A 23090-nucleotide genomic window follows, 5' to 3' on the forward strand; every position below is an offset into this window, starting at 1 on the left:
TAGCAACTCGACGGTAAGTAAACCAACTCGACGGTAAGTACTCCAACTCGACGGTAAGTAATTCACTTACCGTCGAGTTAAAAAATCTCTTAATTTTAATTTATTTTTTGAAAGAATAAAGAAAACTAACGAACTATTTATTAATATTGAAACTTATGGTACAATTTGTTAAATTATTTGTGAACTAGAAATTCTTCATCTGGTGCTTCCATCAGAAATTTTTCAAATTGCTCCCGTGTAAAAATGCTCGCTTTCTTAGGCCTATAGCCAACATTTTTCCTCTTCAAATATGCAATTAAATTTGAAAACTTGGAAATATCAATGCCATCATAAAGAAAAACGATGGATTCAATCATTGACTATTCTGCCCAGAGGCTTCCAGGAGCTTTCAACTGCATATGTCTTTGAACGAAATATGCCAATAGAGTCCTTTCTTCGATTCTTAAATTCTTGCCTTTGCACCATTTTTTAAAACTTTGGTAGGTGTTTTGATAACGGATTTTGGATTTTTCGGGAATAATTGCGGAACACCCTTCTTCGCAAGCCCGTTCAATTTCTTCAAATTCACTTTCGCTCATATTTTAATTTATAATAATCAAAGTTGTACTTAAAATTATTGACAACTAAATAAAAACTGAATTCTCCATTGTTGTTATGCACCCTAGTTACTACCTAACAACCAAAGTATCTATCTTGATAAAATGAATGAAACTAGTCAATATGACGAAAATGTTTAATTTTATAATTTATAATGGTATCAATCGTGCCAAAAACGTTATAAGCATGTCGAACGTTAAGGGTAACCGATCTCAGACAATAATTGGAGTCGTCGCTCCGCTCCTCCTGCAAACAATTGTCTTCGATCGGTATAAAACCCTTACCGTTCTCCATACTTAATATACTATTGTATATAAACGTTCGATGTGGAAGTGAAAACGTTAATAAAATAATTTTTTAAGTTAAATTGTATAATCTTATTTCTCATTTAGAATAATAAATAACATAAATGCCACAAAGAAATAGCTTCAGAACAATATTTTAGGTGATGATGAATAATGATTTAAAATTGACACTGTTTTAAATGCATATCCATAAACTTCTAAAATATAATAATCCATTCGTATATACCGTGTGTACATAGAAAGCTATGATCTGCAATAGACTTGTGCTTGAACTATTCAGTCATTTCAGTTCGGCTATTCCCATTCCGTTCCGCGAAACCTGAGGCCGTTCGGCTATTCCTATTTCGTTGCGCGGAGCCCGCGGCATGCCTCAAGGTAGGATGAATTTTGTTCCTAGAATCGGTGGCACATTTTTCAAATTTTGCCGGTTTTACTGTTGGCGTTGTCCCATACTGTTGCAGATGGTATGAGGCATGCTTCAACGGTAATGAGTTGAGAAAGTTGGAATGGCACGTGGAAGATGGGTATATAAGAAGATAAAGAGTCGGGACCGTACGATTTTAATTTTTTCATAAAAATAAATGTGTTTAGGAAATTTCAAAAAGCTAAATTATATTTAAATAACTGATTATAAAACAACGAAATAAAGTAAATAGTCGATTGATATACCGGTGAGGCACTGCCTCACCTGCCTCATAGGACAAGCCGCCACTGCTCATTTCACGCTTTCAGTATTATTTTATATATTTGGAGATTTAGATCACTTCCTGGAGATTTATTATTTTTAGGTATTTTAACTTATGAAAGGTAACGAAAAATACTTATGAAAGCCGAGGCATTCCTGTAACGCTGTATCAAAAGGGATGATTATGAAATAAATTATATTAAATTTAAAGAGTATTTTTATTTAAAGAGAATTACACAAGTTTAGGTTTAAAATAATCACAATTGTGAATCATAACACCAGTGGACCAAGTCCCAAATCTTTCCAGTGCTCCACCAGATTGTGTTTAGTCTCATTTTGATGAACTCACCAACGGTGTTACCGATCAATCCGGAATTCAATGCTGTAATGATACCTGTGCCAAAAGTTGCTTCAACGGGTCCGTTCCAGATACCAAGACCTTTTACCGTTGTCTGAAAAATATCAAGAGTTAATCAGATTTTTTTGTGGCTTTTTAATTTACTATACAACAAAATTGAGTTACACCAAAGATTTGTTGAATATTAAATGATCTAAAATCTAAGGTGTTTCTAAGGTGATCTAAGGTCATAAAAGGTTCTTTGCGATTTTCGAATAATACCTACTAACAGTCTACTGTAGTTCTAGTTCTGTAGTTATTTAAGCTATTGTTCGCTCTATTTGGTGCAATCACTAATAATCGCTCATAAAAACATATGAAAAAATTCGCTCTAAATTTGCTATTTTTTATTCTTTGTTTTATATTTCTACGAAAATAATGAGGATCTTCAGAGGCTGGTAACCAGAATAGCGGAATTTCGATAAGAATACGGTCTAACAATGAACGTCAAGAAGACGAAGTTTATAAGAATATCGAAAACACAAAGAAATAACGAGAATCTCTTCATAAACGGATTGAATGTCGAACGAGTCGATCAATATGCAATGCATATCTTGGAACAATGATCAACTCCGCAGGTGATTACTTCCAGGAAATCAAAATCAGAATAGAAAAGGCTAGAGCAAATTTTAACATGAGAAAAGTCCTCTGTACAAGAGGTTTGAAGTTGGAGCTTACAGTTAGGTTGGCTAGGTGCTACGTTTTCTAGAATTTCTGATGGAATGGGAGCTTTGACCTTGAATGTGGCGTAATGAAAAACAATAATCATTCGAGCTATGGGTGTAGAGAAGAATTCTGAAAATATCGTGGACAGAACACGTCACAAAAAAGAGGTTCTGAGAAAGATAAATGAAGAAATGGAAATCTTAAATACCATCAAAAGAAGAAAATTAGAATATCTCGGACATATTGCACGTGGAGAAAGATATAACTTGCACTAATTTATTATGAAGGGAAATATTTAAGAACAAACAAGCCTAGGGAGACGCAGAATATCGTGGCTGCCCAACCTGAGAAAATGGTACGGATGTAAATCAAATTAAGATTTCAGAGCAGCCGTATCTAAAGTCCGAATAGCTATGATGATTGCCGACCTCGGTCGCGGAGATGGCACTTGAATAAGAAGACGTGAGATCGCGAATCAAATTCAAAGTTAGTTTTCTGAGTTAAATATACATAGTTCTTCTCATAGGGAAACTTAAAGTCATAAAATTATTTTAAACTTACATCAAGGTGCTCTACAGTCCATTTAATTTGGGCATCGTTAACCTCTTGGGTGAGGTTGAAATATGGTTTGGTTACGTTGATCCTTCCTTTCCAGTGTGAATTGGTCCATTCAAATCTAAAAATAAATTGAAATGAATGTCGACTCGATTCAAGTTTTCTGTTAACCCAGATATGAAAATATCAAAAGGCACCGCTAGGAAAATATTCCAAAAATGCGATTCAGAGAACCTATATGAAAAGAGTCTTTGTACTCTCATACAGAGTATGGCATTAGTAAAAATAGAAAAATAGACGGTTTCGTTTTGATTTAAATCTGTCTCGCCATCCCCGATAGCGTTATTTCCAGGTCTACCTTTTGTCAAGGAGGCTATGCAAGAAGACAACTTACATCAAAACTTCAGTATTTCTCGGTATAAAATAAAATAATTTATACCGGAGTATACTCCGGTATAAATACATCAAAAAATTTACATCAAAACTTTCGTATTTCTCGGTATAAAATAAAACTATTTATACCGGAGTATACTCCGGTATAAATAGTAGTACCGGAGTATACTCCGGTATAATTAGTTTTATTTTATACCGAGAAATACGGAAGTTTCGATGTAAATTTGTCTTCCTGCATAGCCTCCTTGACAACAGATAGACCTAGAAATAGCGCTATCGGGGGATGGCAGGAGACAGATTTAAATCAAAACGAAACCGTCTATTTTTCTATTTTTAGAAATAAATTGTTTACGTTTTAAACATATTGAAATACAGGTACTTTCCTTCTTTATTCAGAGGTTACGTCACGAACCTATTCAAAGATGCTAGGAATAATTCACCTCCGGAGATTACTAACTGCGACGGACCGCTAATAACACGCTCAGAGGTAATAAAAGCTATACAATCATCAAAATATGGCAGAGCGACAGTTCCTGATGAAATTCCAACGGAAATATACAAGATTATAAATGATTGGAATGTTTTAGGGGCTATAACTTCGTTTTTCAATACCATTTATACCAACGGACCTAATGGTTGGTCCAATTCATTGCTCATAGCTCTATCTAAGAAGACAACAGCAAAAACCTCTGCTGATTATAGATATAGAACTATCAGTTTGTTAAACCGTTTATTGAAAATTTTTCTGAAGGTAATACATGGTCGTATCTACAATAAAATGAGAGGAATACCTAAGTGACACACAGTTTGGTTTCCGTAACGGGTTTGGAACGAGAGAAGCATTGTTTGGGATGAACGTATTTGCTCAAAGATGTCGAGACATATCTGTAGACATACACTGTTGTTTTATTGACTTCCAAAAGGCATTCGATCGTGTTAAGCACTCTGTATTGATCGAAGTTCTAAAATATATTGGCTTGGACGGCAGAGATATTCGAATAATTGCAAAATATTGGAATCAAACAACATCAGGTTTAGTAGATGGTGTGGAATCACAAGCTCTTAATATTAAAAGAGGCAGGGATGCCTCTTGTCGCCCCTGCTTTTTAACGTTTACTCCGAAAGAATTTTCAGAAATGTACTTTCTGAAAAAAAGAAGGAATAATTATTGTGAACGGTAAAGTCATAAATAATTTGCGATATGCGGACGATACAGTACTCCTAGCTTCTAGTCAAGAAGATCTGCAAACACTACTGATCTGAACATACGAAAAAACAAAATACTTGTAATAAGTAAACAACAGACTATAAAACCATCTATGTAAATAATACCAAACTTAAATAAGTTGATGAAATGGTTTACCTCGAACAGCAATTTAATTGTAACGCAGAAAGTCACGGCGAAATTAGATTTAGGATAGAACAGGCCAGAGCCGCTTTTAGAAGGCTATCCAAGGTGTTATGTAACAGAGACTGTACAATAAATATATTATACACGGCTCACTAAAATAATTAGTTACGCCCCTGTACTACTGATTACTTAAAATTCAAGTAGTATTTATGTAACCTTTCTGGAAACTCCAGGTTATTGTTGAGACTCGCATTTGAACCCCTCGCCGGGGCAGATCGTCAAAAGCTTCCTAACGAGAATCATCTCTAATCTATCGACGCTCCCGCTATTCGTAAAAAGGCCGCATTTTACCGGCTTTTTTTGCTATCGTTTTATACCGCTCAGATAATTCAATCTGCTCAGTATTATCGACGATGATTTATTTAGCGTATTAGTGAGTGCCTTACAAATGAACCAAATGGATTATGGAATTCAATCAGAGCTCTGATGTGACACGTCATCAAGGAATAAAACTGTAAGTACTCTACATGTATGTGAACATAACTTATTAGTCGTGATACTGTATGCATTTTGAACCATATACCTCTCGTAGCAAATATTCTTTGTGCCATTTATGCAGATAATACTTTAAATTACATATGAAAAATCGTTATCTACTCTTAACCAGCTTACCTATGGGAATATACTCTATAACCGTACAATAAGTATAGGTTACTATTGTTAAGGATACTTTACGTATTGCCTAAACATTTCTGTTCCATCGAGCCGTATCATATTAATTATTTATTAATTAAATCCTCAAGGTCCTTCGTATTTGCATATTTTGATAATCTCTATTCTGAGAATAACGGTTTTTCATTTATAGTGTCTTTCTGTTGCATTTGGAAATTTCCAAGCCACGCCGCCCCGGCACAAAAATAAAATATTCCTCTCTTTCTGCACTCAAATTCTCAGTATTTAACCCAGCACGTCTCTACAATAGCTGGTAGGTTGTTAAGCCCGGTCTACACGTGCAATTTCAGAAACTACTTGCTTTGTTCAAATAAAGGAGTCGTTTTGTTTGTATGAAAAAATATTTGCATATATTACATTATTTTATTTTCGTAAATATATTTTTCTGTTTATAGTATACAAAAAGTGTACTCATTTCTTGGCTGATAGTACGGGTGTTATAATTTTAACATTGTTTGTTCAACCTTTTGATTTAAATTAAATTTATAACTTTGAATCCGATTAAGCCTGGTTCACAGGTTACAAAAATTATTAAAAATAATTTTGTTTTCTTGCATAAATTGTAAGTTTTTGCTACATTTAGCTTCGCTTAAGCTCATTTTACACTTCTAGAAAACTATAGAAAATAAATAATTGTTTTTTCCTTCAATTTAATTAATTTAAATACTTGTTAAGGGTGTCTCACACTTGCTGAAAAATACCCATTTTGGAAAATTGCATATATTTTGAAATTTTATAGTTTTGCATTTCATATACTAATCTGCGCTCATACAGGGTGATACTATTAAGCCAATCTCACACTATTAAACGTGTAATATATAATATGTTGTACATATTCTCTCATTTTCGCATCGATTTATAGGTTTAGACATTTGCAAATAATCTATCTAATCTCACATTCTCGCAACATGGCTGACCGATCAAAATATAACCGACAGAGGCTCACCGCAAAACTTGATATAACCAAGTTGGCTGATTCGGTTCCCACAACTCTTAATTCTCTAAACAAATATAAAATTCGTGAAATAATTTCACAACTCAAACATTCTTACGGACTTTTCCGCGATGCTCAAAATGTGCTGGAGACGATCCCCGAGGAACCTACCCCCTCTACTGATTCCTCTGTGGTTTTTGATAAATATTTGGATACAATTTCTCTATTGGAAGAAAGGTTAGAGGTCATTGAAAGTTCTAATGTGACTGCTACCCCCTCCCTCCAATTTGACCCTAATTCTTCTCTAACCTCACAGTCTATGGCTAGGCAACGAACAGTAAACCTCCCTCGTATTCAGTTAAAACCATTTAGTGGCTTAGTTACTGAATACAATTCATTCATTGAGACCTTTGATACAATAATAGGATCTGATACTACATTAAGTGATCTGGAAAAACTCATTTACCTCAAAAGTTTTCTAACTTCCGAGCCTTTGACGCTTCTCGAGCATATCCCACTCACAGGTGACAATTACAAAATAGCCCGGGATAACCTGACACAAAGGTACGCCAACTCTAAATCGCTTATCAAAACTCTCATCTCTCAAATTCTTGATGCGCCTCCTATTTCTGGAAACGCAAATCACTCACAATTAAGAAATTTTCATACGGTCATGTCAAATAATTTCAAGGCCCTATTGAACTTGAATAGGCCCCCTTCAGATCTCTTGCATTTACTTCTCATACATATCGCTACTCAGAAACTCGACGCACCTACCATTAGGGCTCTTGAGTTCCAATCCGGTGGTAGCCAAGCTACCCCTGATTTTGTCCATTTTCTAGGGGAAATCGAGACACGCGTTGTTCATCTTGAGAATATTCAATCTCAATCAAAACCAAAATCGACTACTACTTCCAGACACTCTTTACACCTAGCCTCAGACACTTCTACCAGTAACCTTTCGCCTCGCTTAGGTCCTAAGAAATGTTCCTATTGCAACGACTCTCACTCGATCTACTCTTGTCCTCAGTTCAAGCAGTTGAATTCTAAAGAACGTTTTAGTTTTGTCAAACAAAATAAATTTTGTATTAATTGTCTTGGGTCTCACATGCTCGATCAGTGTAAATCCAAATTCTCTTGCATAGTTTGTAAATCTCGTCATCACACGTTGCTCCATTTCGACAAAACGGGTCATAGTAACCCTTCCGCGGCTGTTGGCCAACACAACTCAAATAATCATAATAAAACCGCTATCTCAAATAACTCCCATACACAGGGTAATTCACAACAGGGGCCCTCACATGTTAGAGCTCCTGAAACGGAAGTTAATCTTCAAAATTCGACTCCACATTCAATGGCTCTATCTGCAGCCTCGCTTGATAATCATTTGGTGTTATTAAGCACACTCCAGGTCTATCTTGTCGCTCCTAGCGGCAAGAGGGTCTTCGCAAAGGCACTTTTAGACTCGGCCTCACAGGTTTCATTTATTAGTGCTGACCTCGTAAAGGAACTGTCACTCACCACTAGAGATGGAAAATTACGGATCAATGGAATTAACTCCACCTCATCCTCGTCTCAATCTATTGTAGATACAACAATTTTCGCTGTCGCTAACGACGTTCCTTTTGACATCTCGTGCTCTGTACTCCCAAAGATAACAAATCCGCTTCCTCAAATTTCTATTTCGGCGAGCAAACTAAACATACCCTCAGAGATACCATTAGGTGATCCGATGTTCCATGTAACATCCCCAATTGGTATCCTGCTCGGTGCAGACCTGTATAACGATATCATTCAACCTGAAATAATTCGTTTGGGAAAAGGTCTTCCCGTTCTTCAACGCACTCTACTCGGGTACACGATATCAGGGTCAGTTCCAGACTTTGCTCTTAAGTCGAAAAATACTAAAAAGGCTTTGGAATTTTATTCAAACTCTCTCGTTACTTGTTGTTCTCATAACACTCCTTCCGCCGTAAATGAGCCGGTAGTGTCCAACGAGGAACTATCCGATCATTTACAAAAATTCTGGGAGCTGGAAGAAGCCGCTCCTCAGAACACCGATCTCATTAATGATCACCCCGCTGAAATTAATTTTGTAAAACATGTTAATGTTCTCCCCAATGGACGATATGAGTCCACACTCAATCTCAAACTCCCTATCGAAGATATAGACATGGGAAATTCGTTTCTCTCGGCAAAAAGACGTTTTCTCAGTCTCGAGAAACGTTTTCAACTCAACCCTGATTTATTGGAAAAATATCAGGACATTATATCGGAATATCTCAATAACGGACAAATAATTCAAGTGCCGTTAAAAATGCTAAATGACTCAGGTAAACCTAATTACTTTCTCCCTCACTTTCCCGTTTTCAAATCCAACTCTACTACTTCCACTCGTATAGTTTTCGATCCAAACAATAAATCGTCTACGGGAATCTCCCTCAGTGACGTCATAGACAAAGGTTATGTCGTCCAACATGAACTTTTTGACATTCTCGCTAAGTTTCGTCAGTTTAAATTCGCACTAGTAGGCGACATCAAGGCTATGTTCCTACAAATCGCCATTTGTCCCACTGAAACATTTCTGTTAAATTTTCTCTTTAGGGACAATATTCAGCAGCCTTTACGGTGCTATCAATTTCAAAGATTACCCTTCGGGCTCCCAAGTAGCCCATTTATCGCTCAAAGAGTTATCAAGCACATCGCTGACAACAACAAACATACCCACGAACTTGCTACTAGTGTTCTGCAAGAATCTATCTATATGGATGACCTGATCAGCGGTGCTGACAGTCTTCATGAATTAAGTTGTCTTTTCGAACAATTAACTTCTTTGCTAGAAACCCATGGTTTCCTCCTCCACAAGTGGAACTGCAGTTCTTCAGAATTTCTGTCTCAACACAATTTAAATCCCGTCTCTGAAGTCAGTCTTAACTTCACGGGATCTGATAAAGTCTTAGGCATATTCTGGGATTCAGAACGCGACCACTTTTCGTTTAAAACTCCTATCTTCAAATTGGCTAATGTTGTTACTAAACGTACTATTCTCTCCTACATTGCTACTTTGTATGACCCGCTAGGATGGTTATCCCCTGTCCTTGTGAACGCTAAGCTCTTGATACAGGAAATATGGTCCCAGAAATTGGACTGGGATCAACCCATTGACTCACCCATCATTATGAAAAATTGGCAAAACCTCTTATCGACATTCAAAACTATAGAAGAGGTCAAGGTACCTCGATGCTTACTTTTACAAAAGAAAGTTGTTGATGTTCAATTAATTATTTTCACCGACGCATCGGAAAAAATATACAGCACTTGTGTGTATCTCAAAGCGACATACTCAGACTTTTCTGTATCGTCGCGGCTTATCGCTTCTAAAAACAAAATTTCTCCGCTAAAAAATAAACTCACCATCCCCAAATTGGAACTTTGTGGAATAGTGTTGGGAGTCACTCTGGCTCATAGACTTTTTCACATCTTCAAGAAAAATTTGAGTATATCTTCATCTCATCTCTTTGCTGACTCTACAATTGCCTTGTCTTGGATACTTTCTAAAAAACACATTTGGAACATTTTTGTACAAAACAGAATTCAAAAGGTCAATTCCTTGTTGGAAACTTTTCCTTGTGATTTCCATTTCGTCAGAAGTCACGAAAACATCGCTGACCCCGCTTCCAGAGGGATAAATGTCTTTGATAATCCCCAGACCACCGAAGACTGGTTATGCGGACCTAGCTTTATTAGAGACAATCCCATCGATTTTTCTCTTCATCAAATTCCTCATTTTCAGGATGATCTTCCTGAATTAAGGAAGTTAGTTGTCTCAAACATAGCAACAAATCACGAACTCAACGACACCTTTGAAAATCTATTCGCTAAATCTTCTTCTTTTCGTAAAATTCAAAGAATTGTCGCTTATCTTTTTAGATTCATCAGTAATATTAAAAAGAAAATAAATAACTCTCCACGAGATACGGATATATTGACGCCACCCGAAATGGAGATCGCTGATCACGCGATCATCAGGTATATCCAAAGTATCTACTTTAAAAAAGAGATTCTTGAATTGAAAAATGCTAAACTCGTGACCAATAAAGCCATTCGTAAACTCAACCCCTTCCTACAACATAATGATGGGCTGATTCGTGTGGGAGGACGTCTCCGACACGCCCCCATATCGTATAATCAAAAACACCCCATTCTACTTCCTTCTAAATGTCGAGTTGTAGAACTAATCTTGACTCAAGCTCATCATAAGTTATTACATTCAGGCGCGCAAACAGTACTTTCGTATGTCAAAATGAAGTACTGGCCAATTGACGGATTAAGACAGATTAAACGCTTAATTCGTAAGTGTGTAAACTGTTTCCGATTCATGACACCCAATTCTGTTCAACAGATGGCAGATATGCATCCCGATCGTGTACTCCCCACTAGACCCTTCCAAGTCGTCTCAGTGGACTATGGGGGGTTCTTCTTAATTAAGTCCTCACATTTGAGGAAGGCACCGCTTTACAAAGCATACGTAGCCTATTTCATTTGCATGAGCACTAAATGTGTTCATATCGAACTCGTCACAGGATTAAGCGCAGAAGCCTATATTCTTACTCTGAAAAGGTTTATTGCCAGAAGATCCACGCCCAGTATTATTTGGAGCGACAATGCCACAAATTTCCATGGGGCAAAAAATGAAATGCGCGAATTCTATGATTTTTTCTTAAATCAAAATAATTCGGAACAGATTAAGGAATTCTGTACTCAAAACTCCATAACTTTCAAGATGGGTGTTCCCCGCAACCCCCATCAATTCGGCCTCCATGAGGTAGGAATAAAGAGTGTGAAGTATCACCTCTATCGAATTATAGGAAATTCCCACTTCACCTTTGAAGTGTTTAACACAGTATTATGCCAAATCGAGGCTATTCTAAATTCGAGACCCATCACTAGGATGTCGTCTGACGCCAATGACTTCGCTTTCCTATCTCCAGCTCACTTCTTAGTTCAAAGAAGTTTAACCGCGCCCCCTGAACCAAGTGTTTCAGAGATACCTGAAAATAGGTTGAATCTTTTTCAGCGTATTAGTAAAATTCAACAGCAATTTTGGAAATTGTGGAAAAAAGACTATCTTTGCCTCCTGCAGCAAAGAAATAAATGGACCGACCCTACTGACCCTGTCAAGATCGGGGATTTGGTTCTGTTGAAGGAGGATGGTACTCCTCCACTCTTATGGCCAACTGCCAGGGTAATAGATGTATTGCCTGGTAAGGATGGTCTAGTTCGTACTGTCAAGATTCACACTACTCACGGTGATTTTCTTCGTGGTATTACGAAAATCGCTGTGATTCCCCTGGAAGATTAAAATCTATCCCTAGGGGGAAAACTTATCGTTTTCCTCCATTTTATCGTTGTTACCCCTTGTGTATATAAACTCTAATTTCTTCAAACATTTCTTATCGTTGTGCACATCTTTGCCAATCCCCTCTCTTCGAGGTGATATAGGCCATCTCTCTCGCCTGTCGCCCCCGGCAATATGTACAATAAATATATTATACACGGCTCACTAAAATAATTAGTTACGCCCCTGTACTACTGATTACTTAAAATTCAAGTAGTATTTATGTAACCTTTCTGGAAACTCCAGGTTATTGTTGAGACTCGCATTTGAACCCCTCGCCGGGGCAGATCGTCAAAAGCTTCCTAACGAGAATCATCTCTAATCTATCGACGCTCCCGCTATTCGTAAAAAGGCCGCATTTTACCGGCTTTTTTTGCTATCGTTTTATACCGCTCAGATAATTCAATCTGCTCAGTATTATCGACGATGATTTATTTAGCGTATTAGTGAGTGCCTTACAAATGAACCAAATGGATTATGGAATTCAATCAGAGCTCTGATGTGACACGTCATCAAGGAATAAAACTGTAAGTACTCTACATGTATGTGAACATAACTTATTAGTCGTGATACTGTATGCATTTTGAACCATATACCTCTCGTAGCAAATATTCTTTGTGCCATTTATGCAGATAATACTTTAAATTACATATGAAAAATCGTTATCTACTCTTAACCAGCTTACCTATGGGAATATACTCTATAACCGTACAATAAGTATAGGTTACTATTGTTAAGGATACTTTACGTATTGCCTAAACAGAGACCTAAAATTGGCATTGAGGATCCGCCTACTTCGCTGCTACGTGTTCTCGGTCTTACTTTATGGTGTCGAGTCCTGGACTCTGGAATAAAATCGATCTAAATCGCCTTGAGGCTTTCGAAATGTGGTGCTTTAAAAGAATGACTTTTAAAAAAAATTTGGGTGGAGAAGATTCGAAACTCCACAATAATACTAGAACGTCTCAGCAGGACTACTCATATTATAAAAAGCATTAAGCAGGGAAAGCTGGAGTATCTTGGATATGTAATGAGAGGTCTCAAATATAGGTTGCTGCAAAATAGTATGCAAGGAAAAATAGCTGACAAACTCAGTCCAGGACGAAGAAGAACCTTATGGTTGAAGAACTTGCGAGATTGGTAATTATTGTGTTGATACAAGCATGCTATTCAGGGTGGCAGTGAATAAAATTAAGATAGCTCTGATGGAACTAACCAACGTTATGAAAGGACATGGTACAGAAAAATGAAGTTCAGAGGTTATTTACTCTAATAGAGTTGGCAACCATCCATTAAGCAAGAAATATCTATTTTCAGTTCTACTCAAATTCTTTTTATAGTGTCAGGCACCAAATCTTTTTGATACAAACATAGAACTTAACTAAATTCTTCAATTTTAATTTTTAGAGAAACAAAATTTGTGCATATAAAATTTCAACCCTAAAAGTGGGAATGGCTTTCGTCCTTGAAATCTTAAACAAAAACGGATATTGTGAAATTAATTCTTGATATGTGAAAATCTAAAAAGCTACAGTATAATAGCGGTTTGAGAATGGTCATTTTTGGTAAAAAGTAGGCATTAGGAACTAAAACATGACGTTTTCCAAATAAATTTTGGTGAAGAAGGGCCAGAGAAAAAAATTCTTCAAAATACGTTAAAAAGGGCTTTTTGGGGGGCTTTTAAGGCTGACGAAAGGGGCCCTTGGGCTTAAAAATCTGAAAAAACTTAGAGAGGTCTTTTTTGCATTACAACAACATAACAAAGTGTGGGGAAAGTCGGTAGCCCCCTCCCCCTACAAAAATATAGAAAAAGTAAAAAATATTGGTCATATTTTACTTACTGAATGTTTCCGTTATAGTGTTGTTCCAATACCAACTCTCTGATTGTAACGTTGAATAATCCAGAGATGTTCATCCATTTCCAGGAGAGATCAAAGTCAAATACTGCATAAGGGTCGGAGTCCTTGTTGATTTGTGTTGCAGTCAAATTCCATTGTGGAAGACCATCCCAAATGAAATCATGGAAGTCGAATGAAGCACTAAATAAAATTATATGTGTTAGTCTTTATATTCATCTAGATCAATATAGATAATCAATAGTATTTGTCAATATTGATCTAAGACATGCATAGGTATATATTAAAATTCTGGATAAGCACATTGTTCATTTTTTAACCTGTTTTAGACCAATTATTTACATTTAAAAATAAAAAAAAGTAAACAATTAAATAATACATAACCGTTTATGATAAACAGCATAAAGTTTATTATATTAGTCAGATAGGTGGATGTTTTAAAAAGGGAGGACTGAACAGAGAGGGAGAGAGCTGTATGACCAACCTCACATAGTTACTTATGACTTTCATTTAATTATATAATTTTAAAATATGTCAAAAATAGAGAAAAGTAAAGGATTGAGTAAGAGTTAGATATATGATTATGACAATATTAATAAGACAATAAAACGTTAGATGAACTTTTGAAGTAGTATCCCTAAATATTGTTCGTTCGCTATAACTTTTCCCATGCGTCACGATTCATTTTCAAACTAATTAAGTCCAAACATAAAGTGAAACGAACGTCGATGTGTGTATACATTTTGTATACTGTATGGTATATACTACACACATCGGTGTACGTTTCACGTTATGTTTTGACTTAATTTGTTTGAAAATTTTTTGCTCAATTAGAAATCCAATGAAATCAATTAATTTGTGGTCATCTGATTGAATACAACCAATAAAACCAACATTATACTGAAAACAGATCCCATGGGATGTTTTCACTCAATCATGTAGCTATGGATACCTACATTTCGTTTCATTTCGATTTTGACATTTCAAATATTCAATATTTCAAAATGTCACGATTTGGTTGTAATTAATTGGTTGTAATACTGATGAGAATATTAATGAAATTATCGAATCAAATATACCAAAGAATACTGTTTACAGTAAAAAATTTGTATGGAAAGCGTTTATGGACTTTTGCAATGATAGAAAATATGAATTAGATGGAAATCGGACGGTGGAAGAATTGGTGTCAATTTTAAAGGATTGGGCTGTGAACATGAGAAGAAAAGATGGTACAGAGTTTAAAGAAGCTACTGTCAAAACCATGTGGAACCTAACAAGTAAGCTTTTACAAGAAAAGTATTATAAGGAAATGAAAGTTATTATTGACCCATTCAAAAGCGTTGTATTTCTATGAATAACTCAATAAAACCGTACTTGAACATTGACGAAGAACATCATAATAAAATTATTAACAGCATGCGTAGTGGAAATACATCTTCATCAGTTATAGAAACTAACATGTCTGGATCTTCATTAAATTTTTCTAATTGTTCCTTTGTTAATTGCACATTTAAATAAATTGTTTCTGCTCTGTATTTTTTTTTCATAACCAGCAAAAAATTTTCTATCCGAATAACCCTCGAACATTGATAAATGCTCAAAATTTTTTTAACAAATTTCTCAAGCTTGTTGCTTACAGGCAACAGACCTCCGCCTACGGCGTCGGTCTGTTTCCAAGCAACAAGCTTTCGAAATCTGTTATAAAATTTTTTCGAACAATTATCAATGTCCTTGGGTTATTACTACTGAAAATGAATCGTGACGCATGGAAAAAGTTATAGCGGACGAACCATACCAGTAGATGCCGCAAAAAAATAATAATTAAATGTTGTTGTTATTCAAGAAGAAAGTATTATAGGGGAACTCTGGATGAAATCTACAAAAACTTTAAGGAACAATAAACAAAACTGCAAATTAAAAATTACTATTGAGAAATCAGAAAATCGATAACCCGAGATAAACTTCAGCAGATATAAGAAAGGAAGAAAATTAAAATAGAAATGTTATAGATGAGGAGAAAAAACTAGATAAAAAATATAAACAAAAAACATACAGTAATAAAAAGCAAGCCATAAAAGATAAAAGGAAATATATAAGCAAATATTTAAAAAAGCATTAGTCATATAGATAGTCTAATGAGAGTGAAACTGGTAAGGGTCTTTATGGCGCTCTCTGAACGAACTGAAATATAATACGTCTCTTGATTTCGTTTACCAGCGAATTATTCTGTATTTATTTTACTCCTAACTGAATATCGATCGGTACCAAGTGTTCATTTGAATTTTGCCATATTGAATAGGCGGGAAGTGAGGTGTAAATTTTAGACTTTCCCGTGTCTTTTTTTCGTTCTCAGAAGTTTGAAATGTAAGTTCCATTACAATCAATTATTGATACTTAATACCTGATAAACATAATATTTAACTTAGCATATGACATGAAAACAGTCTCAAGAAAACAAGGAAAAGACGGATTTTCTGTATAAAAAACATAGAGTACCTTGCAACTCCTATATCTCCACTCCATGAAAAGTTGCGGGTGATATAAACAGGACTGTGACTTGGGATATTCAGTTCTGGAACTCCGTTGGTGATTGCTCTTTTAGCACAGGACATGATCCTATAGCCTGAGTCCAAGTCAGAAGCTGCAAAAAAATTATATTTTAAAATTGTTATTAATAAACATGAAGAGAAGTATCCATATTTCACAAAAATGTGGTCTCGAGGTAACAAGGTACAAAAAACTCGAAGAAGTACTACAAAGTTTTTTATTAAAAAGGTCTTGGAAGGAAGAAGAATCAACTAGTTTAAAAGACACATACCTACCTATTGTTACAAAAGCATTCATCCGTATTTGCTGTTAAGCGAATTTAACATTGTATCATAAAATCGCTTAAGAGCAAATACGGATGAATGTTTTTGTAACAATAGGTAGGTATGTGTCTTTTAAACTAGTTGATTCTTCTTCCTTCCTGTTCTGGTAAGTTCCATAAATGAGGTGGGCGTTGTCACCACATACTAAAATTCTCACGTTTGATTCTTTATAATATTACATTGTAGGTCACTTCTTGATGTTATGTTCCTGTACTTTTTTTGCTGATATGGCCCTTGCTGAGCCGAAACGCGTCCAATTATGACCTTTTTAATAAAACGCTGGATGGAAGGGCCGCCCGAGAACTTTATCGTACCGATCTATTATCGTTATCGTACTAGATACTGGCATTCTATAAAAATAACAAAGTTACTCGTTATTTTGATATTTTAGAAACACCTTGTATACTTGAAAATATTTTATGGTTCTACGCATCATTAATTCCCGCATTTGAGAAAATGTTCGGGGACACACTATAGATTATTGCATAAATCAATAGAATATTAGTCATACCTTCATTTCAAATTAGTCCAATTTTCTGAGAAATTAATAGTTTACAATATTTGCATTTTACTGCATGGATTGTAATGAAATTCTGGGAGTAGCCCAAAGCCCAATCTCCTAATTCAAAGTCTATCCTATATACTATGGCGCTTTTATCATGGAGGCGGTTCTCACCACTTCTCGGGGATAGAACATTTTTATTTTCGAATTGCATGGAGCAAAAGGAAGAATTTTGAGATAATTTAAAAATGCGCTCTAAAATTTGATCTTATTTTTTTCACTTGTCCAACTTTTTGAAAGTAGAAATAACACTATATTAAGAGGTATTGTAAAAGAAAAACAATGCATTTAAATTCTGGTGAATGAGGGGTTAAATGTATGTACTTCTCATTTTTCCTTAAAGTACATTAGTCATATATTTTTTTGCACCATATCTCGCTTAGTTTGAATATAACCGACATTTAACGGTGCTCGTTTTAAAGGCCTTTTCAAACACTACAAAAGCATGAGCACTTTGAGCATGCACCAAAAAACAAACTCTTTTTACCTACCATATCTCTTTTTGTATTATAAATAGGAAATTTACAAAGGAACGAATCTCTTTGTTATTTATAATTAAAAAACATTTTTATATAATGTTTTTAGTTTGGTGCATAGTTTTTAAGGTATTCACAAAAAACCATCCGAAAACGTGTCATTTTTAAATGAAAATGGCAAATTTTCAACTAAGCATAACTCAAAAAGTATTGAGTTCTCAAAAAAAAAGTATAGATCAGTTTTTGCTTAAAAATAGGTTCTCTAGCCACTTCCATGCTTATTCTGACCAATAAATTTTCCACCCCCTTGAAGGGGTGGGAATTGCCCCAAGATAAAAGCGCCATAGTATATAGGGTAGATTTTGTTTCTTGAGCTATTCCCTACTTACTGTGAAAATATCAAGTACATCGATATAGTAGGATGGAATTCGGAGCCAAATACCCTCATTGACTGCCCTATAATAATGCTCTGCTATGATCGCGTGAGAGAGGACACACACAGGATTCTAGCAAAATTTCAATTTTCTGTAACTTTTCGAGTTTTTGAGTTACAGCAACGAGTTTTATGTCATTGGAAAGATAATTTTACATTCTTTCAAAATGTGTAAAAATATACAGAGAGTATGTAAAAAATTAAGATTTTTTTTTCATTTCTGGTTAAACCGGAAGCCATATTGTGGGTAAAATTTATTGTGCTAATAGGTAACAAAGTACTATATATGTCTGCCAAATTTCAAATTTTAGTTTGTATTACAGAGGTAGTTACGGGCACTCGAATATTTTTTTATAAAAAATTCATAACTCCCCTCCTATGAGGAGTTAAGAAATATGACCAATGTTATTCAATTTACCGATAGGATATCAAAAATATATCGAAAAATAAACAAATTCCTTTGAGTCATTTTTGAGAAAATTTAGTTCAAATTTATGTCAAATTTTGACCCCTTAAATATAGGCAACCCATAACTTTTTCTGAAAAACGATAATATTCTTGTTATAGCCCCATCTTTGCTGTATAAATGTTTTTTCAAATTAAATTGATCTTAAACAAGTTTTTAGATTGGTAGGGAAATGTATCGGGTGGGCGGTCGGCCATGCCGTCATTTTGGATTTGGAAATGTCAAATTCCGTATTTCTATTTACCTATCGATGAGCTAACTTTAAGTTAAATTTCATTCGTTTCGGTCAAAATTTGCAAAAATGGGCCCCAAATAACCCCCCTATTTCGGCCCCCTTTGAAAGGTTTTTTTCAAAAGCTTAGTTTCTCGACAAAATTCTCTTAAACTTGCTCATACCGAATTTCATCGAAATCGGTCCAGTAGTTTTTGCTGGGCGGTGGCGACATACGTACCTACATACGTACATACTTCCGACATGTTTTTTTATTTGCTTTTTGGACTCAGGGGGACTCAAAACGTCGAAAAAAAGTGAAATCTGAATAAAATTTTTTTGCACGATCCTTTAACTTTATCTATTATACTCATACTTTATCTATTATACTCAACTTTGTTTTACTTCTTCGAGTTTTTTGTACTTTGTTGTTATTAATAAGTTTGGAACATTAGTCTTTGTAGTATATAGATAGATAGGTATATTAAATAGTAATATAAAAAAGGTAAAGAGGTGATAGCAACAGGGCTAGTCCACATCCCCTACCCTGTTCAAAATATTCCTGAAAAAAACCATTAAACCATGGAAAAGAAAGTGTGAAAGAATGTGCATACCAGTAAGAAACGAATACCTATATACCCTAAATTGTGCTGACGACCAAATAATAGTGATCGCACAAGACGAAGATGACCTCAGCTTTATAATGAGAAAACTGGAACAGGAATATACAAAGAATGGAATGAAAATAAAACTTAAAGAAAACTGGATATCTAAAAATGGAGAATACAGAAATAAAAGAGCTGGATATAAAACGAAGCTAAACAAATCAAAGCAACAAACAAGTACAAGTATTTAGGTTTTATAATATCAAACAAAGGAAGAACTAAAGAAGATATAGAAAACAAACTAGTACAAACAAGAGACTGCATACGAAAATTGAACTTGGTGCTGTGGGATAAGAACATCTGTATTAAATCAAAAAGAAAAATGTATAGCACCATGACAGGAGTATCTGAGAAAATAAGAACAGCAGAGATAGGATGGAGAGGAAGCATCCTAAAGAACCTTCACATGGTGAAGATACATCTGAAAATAATCAAATACCACATAAAATGTGTAGGATAAAAAAAGAGGCAGAAAGTCTTCTAGGTGATGTACTGTTATTTCGAAAACAATATTAAGAACAATATCACAATATTCGATTAATAATAGTATATTATACAGTGCGCTGAAATAAGTGTTACCCCACCCCCCATATTAACTTATTTATTTTTAACACATAAGCAAAACGCTTGGACAGGTCGACTTTTAAAATAATCATAGTATATAATAGCATCAATGTTTTGAACTTTACGCTATCCCTCTTCAAGTGACAGGCATAACTTTGATTTTTTTAAATGGGAAAGTACATCATGTGACACCTCGTTTAAAAGATTTTGAAATACAGATTACAAAAATGTATATTAGTTTAATCCTTTTTTAGAGCGTAGGTGCAAAGTTTCGGTTGAATTCTTTTTAAACTCATTTATTTTTTCGAATCCTAGGAAAACTAATATGCATTTTTGAAAAATTTTAATGCAGAATGAAAGATTATATTATAACCAAAGGCAAATAATTGTCCCTTAGAGTAAACAATAAGTTGCCTTTGAATGATATATTTGAAATTAAAAATCAGACTAAATTTTCTCTTTCTCCACCTCTGCGACTTATTAAAATAAACATTATAGAAGGGCCTCAGGGACTTTCGACCATCGATAATACTGTAATATTCCATTCTGCGTTTAAATTTTTCAAAAATAATTATTGGTTTTTTCAGGATTCGAAAAAAATGAATGCATTTAAAAATAATTCGACCGAAATTGTGCGCCTACTGTCTCAAAACGGATTAAAGTAATATACACATGTTTCATACACATCAGTATACAAAATACATCAGTACAAAATACAATACAAAATACAAAATACATCAGTATTTCAAAATCTATTAAATGAGGTGTCACATGATGTACTTTTCCGTTTAAAAAAATCAATGCCTGTCGCCTGAAGAGGGATCGCGTAAAGTTCGAAACATTGATCCTATAATATACTATAATTATTTTAAAAATCAACCTGTCCGAGCGTTTTGCTTATGTGCTAAAAATAAATAAGTTAATAAGGGGGGGGGGTAACACTTATTCACTTATTCCAGTGCACTGTATAATATACAGTTAGCACGTGAAGGTTGGAATAAATTCATTTTCTCGAGAACGGACGATTTTGGAAAAAAATTCCAAAACAAGTCAATTTTTATTTTAAAATTACGACTTACTGGTATATCATACTAGTGACGTCACCCATCTGGGCGTGATGACGCCATCGAGGATTTTTTTAAATAAGAATAGGGGTCGTGTGGTAGCTCATTTGAAGGGTAATTCAATTCTCTATTCAGTAATATAAACATATTAATTCAAAATACATTTTACTGCTATCAGAAAACAGGAAAAAATGTTTATTTGCAAATGAATATTGTTTTTTGCTTAAATTCAATATGAAAGCGGTCACCCACCAGCCTTGTGGCAGTTTGTACATTTAATTTAAGCGAAAAGCAATGATTATTTTTCAAATAAATATTATTTTCAGTTTTCTGAGAGCAGTAAAATCTATTTTGAACTAAATAAATTACATACATTCTTCTTTTTATGTCAATAAATTTAATCCAAAAAAATTTTTTTTGACGCCCTGTATAAATAATTATGTTAATGTTTATATTACTGAATAGAGAATTGAATTACCTTTTGAAATGAGCTATCACACAACCCCTATTCTCATTTAAAAAAATCATCGATGACGTCATCACGCCCAGATGGGTGACGTCATTAGTATGATATATATGCCAAAAAGTCGTAATTTAAAAATAAAAATTGACCTGTTTCGGGATTTTTTCCAAAATCATCCATTCACGAGAAAATGAATTTATTCCAACCTTTACGTGCTCAAAGTATAATATTCTTGAACCCGTAAGTGGAGCACAGAGCTTTAGTGAAAACGAGCCATCGGGTTCAATAATAATAGTTAAGTATAAAAAGTCCTATTAAAAAAAGTAAAAATTTACCTTCAGCCAAAAAGGCCATAGCGACAATAGCCAATAGTTTCAATGCAATCATGATTTTGCTTTCACAACTGGAGAAACACTAAATTGAGGCAAGACAACTGAAAACATCGGTATATATAGTAGAGGAATTTTTTATTTAACACAATAATCAAACTACTCGACCTTTGTGATAATAGTTTTTTATTTAAAAATCACTTAAAAGTGTGTCAATATATTTCATGATTTACTGGATATGCAATTGAGGATAAGTGTCCATTTTTTTTAGATTGACAGGACTTTCTCGTGTGATTTTTATTGTCTTGAATTTGAACAGTTGTTCTTGTTCATGTGATAATATCCTAGTGACGTTTTGACGTTTCAGACCATTCTTTATGTTCCTTGCCTTCGGTGTCCCCTTCGTCTCTCTTGTGTATGTATTTTAGGGGCCAGAAGAAATTAGATTAGATTTAAGATTCTATTTGACCCATTTGGTCGTCAATAGGAAGAAATTAACAATTCAGAACTCGACAGGAAATAAAATAACACTATCGGTGACTCATACTCGATCATTTTTGGAAGATGATAAGTATCTCAAAGAAGATGGCACATTATGCAATGGTTAAAAGTTAAAAAAATAATAGAAAATACTCAAAATGAAACATTAAGTAGAAATTCCACTTATTCTTAAAGTTCCATATTCTTTCGAAAGTTTGCGATCATCATGACTATGTATATTCTGCTCTAAAAATCTGGTTAGACGAGCAATTAAACCAATCCTTGAGATTGCGCAGCCATGAAATTTGTCGCCTACCAACGCACAACGCTACGCTTTCCTCGTATTTTCTTCTTCTCATCACGTGGCCAAGGCATTGTAGTTTTCGTCTCTTGAGCTCATTCTTCGGTTCTCTTTTTTTTAACGCCTTCGCAAGACTTCTTCCTTCGTGACTTTGTCTCTGTAATATACACACACCCAAACTTATATGGAATCATCTGATATTTTTTATTATTTCGCGTGAATTAAAAAAAAACAAACACACGAAGTCAAACATTATTTATTTTAAAACAATTTAATAACAAATATATAACAATTGAATGAAACAATAAAGCATTTAACAAACAAATTGAAAGTACTT

The 23090-nt window shown here is 34.6% G+C and overlaps 2 protein-coding genes across 3 annotated transcripts in view; one reads left to right on the top strand and one right to left on the bottom strand.

Moving 5' to 3' along the window:
* LOC126883882 (uncharacterized) overlaps positions 1-23090 on the top strand; it is a 70356-nt gene that overhangs the window by 16900 nt on the left and 30366 nt on the right. The window lies entirely within an intron of this gene.
* LOC126883883 (uncharacterized) lies at positions 1782-22097 on the bottom strand. Its single transcript, XM_050649580.1, has 5 exons — positions 21979-22097; positions 16366-16510; positions 13855-14052; positions 3212-3326; positions 1782-2039 (listed from the first exon to the last, which is right to left on the bottom strand). Exons 1-5 carry the CDS (start codon positions 22028-22030, stop codon positions 1845-1847), a joined length of 705 nt encoding a protein of 234 aa, XP_050505537.1. The 5' UTR covers positions 22031-22097; the 3' UTR covers positions 1782-1844.

Source organism: Diabrotica virgifera, chromosome 4 (genome assembly GCF_917563875.1).
Source record: "Diabrotica virgifera virgifera chromosome 4, PGI_DIABVI_V3a".
Lineage (NCBI taxonomy): Eukaryota > Metazoa > Arthropoda > Insecta > Coleoptera > Chrysomelidae > Diabrotica > Diabrotica virgifera.